This window comes from Penaeus chinensis, chromosome 29 (genome assembly GCF_019202785.1).
Source record: "Penaeus chinensis breed Huanghai No. 1 chromosome 29, ASM1920278v2, whole genome shotgun sequence".
Lineage (NCBI taxonomy): Eukaryota > Metazoa > Arthropoda > Malacostraca > Decapoda > Penaeidae > Penaeus > Penaeus chinensis.
Window position 1 is genome coordinate 7,156,177 of NC_061847.1, and position 6,377 is coordinate 7,162,553.

At 40.5% G+C, this 6,377-nt stretch overlaps 1 protein-coding gene across 1 annotated transcript; it reads right to left on the bottom strand.

Moving 5' to 3' along the window:
- Positions 1–1,490: 1,490 nt before the first annotated feature.
- Positions 1,491–5,978, bottom strand: LOC125040540 (ADP/ATP translocase 3-like). The gene is made up of 5 exons (XM_047635127.1): positions 5,744–5,978; positions 3,611–3,744; positions 3,157–3,284; positions 2,399–2,826; positions 1,491–1,944 (listed from the first exon to the last, which is right to left on the bottom strand). The coding sequence occupies exons 1-5, from the start codon at positions 5,904–5,906 to the stop codon at positions 1,868–1,870; spliced, it is 930 nt and encodes a 309-aa protein (XP_047491083.1). The 5' UTR covers positions 5,907–5,978; the 3' UTR covers positions 1,491–1,867.
- Between the last annotated feature and the right edge of the window lie 399 nt (positions 5,979–6,377).

The window sequence follows — 6,377 nt, forward strand, 5'->3', positions numbered from 1 at the left end:
AAGAGGGAGAAGAAAAGACCCTGAAAATTTTGTTGAGGCGAGGGCTTAGGTCCAAGGTGGGGGAGATCCCCTGCATTGGGCTTCAGTCCCCGTCAACAACGAGCAAGGGATTGGGGAAGGGGGAGGTAAGCAGGCGTAGACAAAAAGCATATGGATGTTTTAATGACTTTTACCACTTACGTTACTTATCACGTATGTTATTATCATTCGCTGACTCGTGTGAGTTACACTCGTTGGGATTAAGCCCCTAATAGTTCACGAGTGTTAATGGTTCACTTACACGTCGCATGGAAACATATCTATCATTCCAAAATCCAATTTGGTTTAAAGTATCTGTTCTGATCAGAAAATGCATTTCATTCTCCAGAAAATGTACTTTCTTCGGGAAATTGGTTTTGTTTTCAGGAATTTATTTTAGCCTTATTAAAATTTGTTTAAAAATCTAGGTCTAGTTTAGCTCCTAAAAGCCTTATTAGTATAGTTGTCCATTAGACATACTTTCGGATAAAATATATATTTTCATCTTTAATAACAAAACAATCCATTTTTATGAGTTCTCAATTGACCGGGAGTTCAGTCCCAAAGAAAAATCTGTATTAGTGCTGAGCAGCACGAGTTCTATTTCAGTAATAAGATCTATTTTGAATACCAGTCACACAAGTAGAGGAGTTTCGGGTAGTTCTGTTTGTTCCAGACATTTTACTTTTACTTTGATTTGGTACTTGGTTACATCAATTACAGCGTTTATAATGGTTAATGGTTAAAAGCAAAATAAATGTGCTAACCATCCAAGGTCATGTAGCATTAGTATTGTGTACACTGTGGTGGATAAAATACATTGGCTATATACAGCACACGGGGAATCGCCGCTTATGCAAGCGGTTGTCGTAAAAAAATATTGGAAATTTTCTGCCGCGTCAACATAAAGGTAATTAGCGGCGCATTCCAAATACAAAAGATAGTGTGGAGCTTGGGGGTGAAGCATTATTAAATAGTATTATGGCGAAAGGGTAAAAGCGAGTTAGCGATTATTATAATGACACGAAGGGGGATGAAAAGATTTATGAAAGGGGAAGATGACCACGCAAAATTAGCTTACGATATCAGCGATTTTCCCATATTGTAGTCATAAATATACGTACAAGGGGTGTCCAATCTTTCCTTTCGTATTTCAGTGGTATAGTGTTCAGTTGTATATGGATATGATACTACACTGTTTAATTGGTGAAATGCAGTCATATAATTTAGATTTTTTTCCACATGTGCATGCACCCGTTGCAGACTGCCTTACTTTTATTCATCTCTTCAGACATTTACAGTGTTGCTTGTTGGAATGCCTCGATACATCCGGAGAAGGATTTTGCTTTCACCTTAACTGTTTTGAATTCATTTGATATGCTGTATACAGTTAACTATACCGTGCTTTCATACTCGAAGGAAACCAAACTATCAGAAGACAGTGATCAATAGAGGGTAAAATAAACAGAAAATTCAGTGTTTCGATTTTTTTATTTTTTTTACTTATGATAATTTATTACAGGAATGGTTTTGCCATTGAAAATTGGTGACATTTGTGGCTTTCTGAATTTGATATTCTGTACAAACTATGTTCTAAAATCCCCACTTTATAATTAATATAAAACATGAACATGGGCATCAATCTGTAGATCTACATGCTGGACAGAGGCGAGTACAGTTCATGGAACTATTTTACTATACACATGGCAGAAGACAGGCCTTTGGGCTGAAATATTTTCTTATTTATGCATACCCAACAGCAGTCCTCTTTCACCCCACCATTTTCTGTCATCCCCATCCAGTATCTCAAGCAGATCGACGAACATAAGGTTGTAATGTATCCAGAGGTTTATTCGCCACCCTTTGATGCAGAGCCGAACAGGACGATCTGGATTTCATCATACAATACCAGGACAAGGGCACCACCTGTGGGAAGTGAAAAGTTGGTATTATTGAACAATATTAGGTAAATACCAACTACCAGCAACGACTTAAATTTTCCAAGCAATGAACTACAGTTTAGACTCTTCCAAGGTTCAGACTGATCATTATAGAAGCGAGGCTAATTACCTATACTTGTAACTGATGACAAGCTTGGGATACCTCTTGACAGTCTCACTTGTGGATTTCCAATAATAGCTAAAAGCTGATTAACCAATACTATTACACAATCTGAGTTGGAATGCACTACAATCTACTTTTGTTTATCTTAGCTCCTGATGCTAACCTATAAAAATGCTAAGCATCTGACTTGCTGATAAAATTGCTCTTCACCCAATCAATCTGTTCGTAGCAAAATAGTTAAACTATGAAAGCAGTAATGGGTGATTTATAGTTTTCCTACTATGATTCAATACAGTAGTCACGGCCTTGTACTTACCAGTACCACGGAGAACATTGGAGAAGGCACCCTTGAAGAAAGCAGAACTACCTTCATTCTTGGCAATCTTCTTCCAGCAGTCAATGGTGTTCTTGTACATGATATCAGCACCCTTGCGACCAGACTGCATCATCATGCGCCTACGCACAGTGTCGAAGGGATAGGAGATGATACCGGAGATGGTGGTCACGGTCTGTGCAATAGCCCATGAGAGGATGATGCCAGCACTCTTAGGATCAGGCAACATGCCCTTAGCTGTGTCGTAGAAGCCAAAGAAGGCAGCACGGTAGATGATGATACCCTGTACGGATACTCCGAAGCCACGGTACAAGCCACCGAGGCCATCAGCCTTGAAGATCTTAACAAGACAGTCTCCCAGACCGTTGAATTCACGCTGACCAGCGCCCTTGCCGATATCAGCAGCTAACCTGCAAGTCAAGTTGTAAGTCAAGTACAGGAGGAGGTAAATGCCTATTTCCACACCTACAAACTTAATATAAAAAAGTTACATACTTACATATTATAATGTTAATTCAAATAAAGCCTTATAGAATATGCTCAACCTACAATTTGGAATAACGGAATTAATTTGAATAAGTTCAAAACTTTAATAATCATGTACTGTATAGGGAGATATATTAGGACCTATGAAATTTAACTTTCCTTCACATGAAATCTAAAGCTATTACACCTACATAGAACTTGTATAATAAAGGGATACCTTGGCTGCCCATTATTGACCCGCAGATCAAACTTACCTGGTTCGAGCGAAGTCAAGGGGGTAGACAAAGCAAAGGGAAGTTGCACCAGCAGCACCACCAGAAGCCAAGTTACCAATGAAGAACCTCCAGAACTGTGTCTTCTTGTCTACACCACCAAGGAAGATCTGCAATTAACATGACAAAGTCATTAACTTTAAAATACTAAATGCATTACAAGAGTAAAATGTATATATAATTTAAGAAACATTTAAACTCCATTATACAAGAAAATGCTACAATCATAAAAGCAATACTAACACCATTTCATACACACTTCATATCTCATCTTCAAATATGAATATAGATGCACACTTACAACAGCAAATTTCAGAGGTTAAAAAAAAAAAAAAAAAAAAAAAAAAAAAAAAGGAGAATCCTCCAAACAATTCTGACCAAAGCCTGTCAGATTGGCTTTTCCAATTGAAGTTCTTTGTACAGAAACAAAACCCACCTGCTTGTACTTGTCCTTGAAGGCGAAGTTGAGAGCCTGGGTGGGGAAATATCGGATAACGTTGGCAAGGTTACCACGCCAGAATGCAAGAACACCCTGTTCCTTTGGGATGCGGACAAAGCAGTCAACCATGCCTGAGGATATTAGATTAATGTTAGGGAAATGTTATTTAATCTAAGACATGGCTACATTTCATAATAGGCTTGCAAAATGTTAATTGTTTATCTTAGCTCCTGATGTTAAACCATGGGAAAAGTTTACATCTGACTTGCTGATATATTGCTCTTCACCCAATAAATCTTCGTCGCAAAAAAAGTTACTACGAACACAGAAAATGGGTGACAACCTACATTTTTTTTTTTTTTATTCAAATATACAATTACTGCCTATAGATTTCACGTAGGTATATGGCACAAGCTAAACTAGGTCTAAGACGGAACCAAAACCCATCTAAAGTATTTCCTATTGAAGTTGAAAAGTTGTACAGGTCATACTTTATGCATTTACAGGAAACTCCCATTATAAAGAAACCAGGGAGGAGGGGGAAGGTACTCGAACCAAATCTGCAAAAGCAAGTAGACTGACAAATGCCTTGCAGACAGAAGTCTCATTGCAATTGTGTGGGGGTCTGGGGGTGAAGCCACCAGGTTATGAATGTTTGATCGAGAGTGGCTGGAGTACTAGGGGCAGCCTCCGAGGGGTGATTACTTTGTAAATAGTGAAATACTTTTATCATTTGCACTAAAATAATTATGCATATCACAATTTAAACAAGGAATGATTGCAAGGTTGGACAGTTGTGGGAAACAATATTGTTTATTCTTCACAGTATGGATGCACTAAGATATGGCAATTTGAAGAGAATATTCTTGTAGAAGACAAAGTTGTTGGTACAGGAAATAATCTGCAAATACAGACCGTAACACCACAAATAAAGGAAAAATAACAGTGCCACTCACACCTTAAGGCCATTCAGTGCTCCCAAGTTTCATCTCTTGCCGTGCACCCCCCCTATCAACCCCCCCTCGCGCCCCCCCCCCCCACAGCAACTTGGTATATTGAATAAACCAACGTGGGAGTTATGGACTTTAGTGCAACCTTATTGTTAAGACTTGCCAAGTTATCAATATGTCAAGCAACATCCAGAGTATCTGTCCTCTATAACTTATAGATAAAGTAAATGTAATGATCAAGAAGACTTAATTGTCAGAAATACGTACCATTCCGCAATACTGGGGAAAAAAAAAAAAATTTCCTTCTAGTGTGAACAGCCTGACCTAGAGATTGGCCTCCAACCACCCTTCTCAGGCCAAAAATAGCTCCACTTTGGCCCAAAACCTATGCCCGCCTCTTGCTACACTGAGAGCCATCTTTGTTTTCCATCAATACCAATGCAGTGGTCAATATAATCCGGTCTATTCTGTTCTCTTGGGGCAATATATACTGCATTTCTAAAAGAAGAACACCGGTTCTAAAGATGAACTATTATACAATGCTTGACATGGGTGCTTACATGGTGATATTATGTAACCTTGTATAAATCCGGTGAATTGTGAAACTTCTCCCCACAAATATAATCCTAATAGGTAAGGAGTATTTAACGTTAGTCATTTTACTTAACTTTAGGCTACGAGTCCGTTTGCTAAAACTCAACGTGAATATTCCATAGAAAATACGATTAAATTTTGCAGATGGTCTTTTAAATCCATTTCAATTACGGGAGGGAAAAAAAACCTACGCGTTTATACGTAATATTTCTGTTTCCTTCACAGACTTATTCACTCTCTAATACACCTAAATCCTCCTAAAAAATAAGGCTCCCTATCATCTAGACTCCCAATAACCGCTCAATCACACCGCCATCCATTAAGAACAGAGAAATGGCAGAGAACGTCCCTTTTCCGCCGGCCTACATTCGCTCCCAAGATGGCCGGGCGAGTCAGCTGATCCAGCCGGCTTCGCCCTCGGGCCCGTCTCGAGCACGACTTCCTCTCCGACCTCGACCTATTCCTCCTCCATCCACCTAGCCTGTACCCTTTCCCTCCTCCGCGCCCCCCCTCGCCCTCGCCGGCCCTGCAGAAGGGCTCGGCGCCGGCAGGAGGATCGATCGCGCGGACCAAGATGGCGACTCACCCTTGTACGCCTTGTCGGCCGTGATCTGCTTGGAGGCGGCCTGGACCTGCAGCAGGAGCTTCACGCGCTCGATGGGCGCCACGGCCGTCTTGGAGATCGCGGCGGCGATGCCACCGGCGATAAAATCCTTGGCGAAGCTCATTGGATCGAAGCCCTTCGACATGGTGGTGGAGTGTGTATAGCGGCGTCCTTGTCTTACAAAATCCCGAAGGTGAAAGAGGCCGAAGCACGGATACAGCTGAAGGACTATACTAATAGGCGATCTCTCGACCAATCAGGATGCAGGATTTGATCGACGTCATCGAGGACGCAGCTGATAGCAAGGATTTTGGCCAATCACAATGCAGGATCTTTGTGACGTCATCGAAACGTAATGTGACGTTATTTCCGCTGCGGCTGGAAAATGTTTGAAAGATGCAACCCCCGAGTTAGCAGACGATAATTTGTGCCACGTGTTGTACCCGGTTTTCATGGAATACTTGGAAAGCTGTTAATATTATGATGTAAAAGTTAGACTTTTGTCGACCTATTTTAGGGAAAAATAAGTTCTGGAAGATTCTCCATCGCTTCATGATCAAACGGCCGATAATCATTGTTCAAGAACCGGCAAATTCGATGGTTATACACTTTGCTC

Coding starts and splice junctions, on each gene's coding strand:
- LOC125040540 (XM_047635127.1), bottom strand. CDS start 5,906: ATGTCGAAGGGCTTCGATCCAATGAGCTTCGCCAAGGATTTTATCGCC. Junction 3,745..5,743: donor GGCCGACAAGGCGTACAAGG/GTGAGTCGCCAT, acceptor TAATATCCTCAG/GCATGGTTGACTGCTTTGTC. Junction 2,827..3,156: donor CTTGACTTCGCTCGAACCAG/GTAAGTTTGATC, acceptor CTTGACTTGCAG/GTTAGCTGCTGATATCGGCA.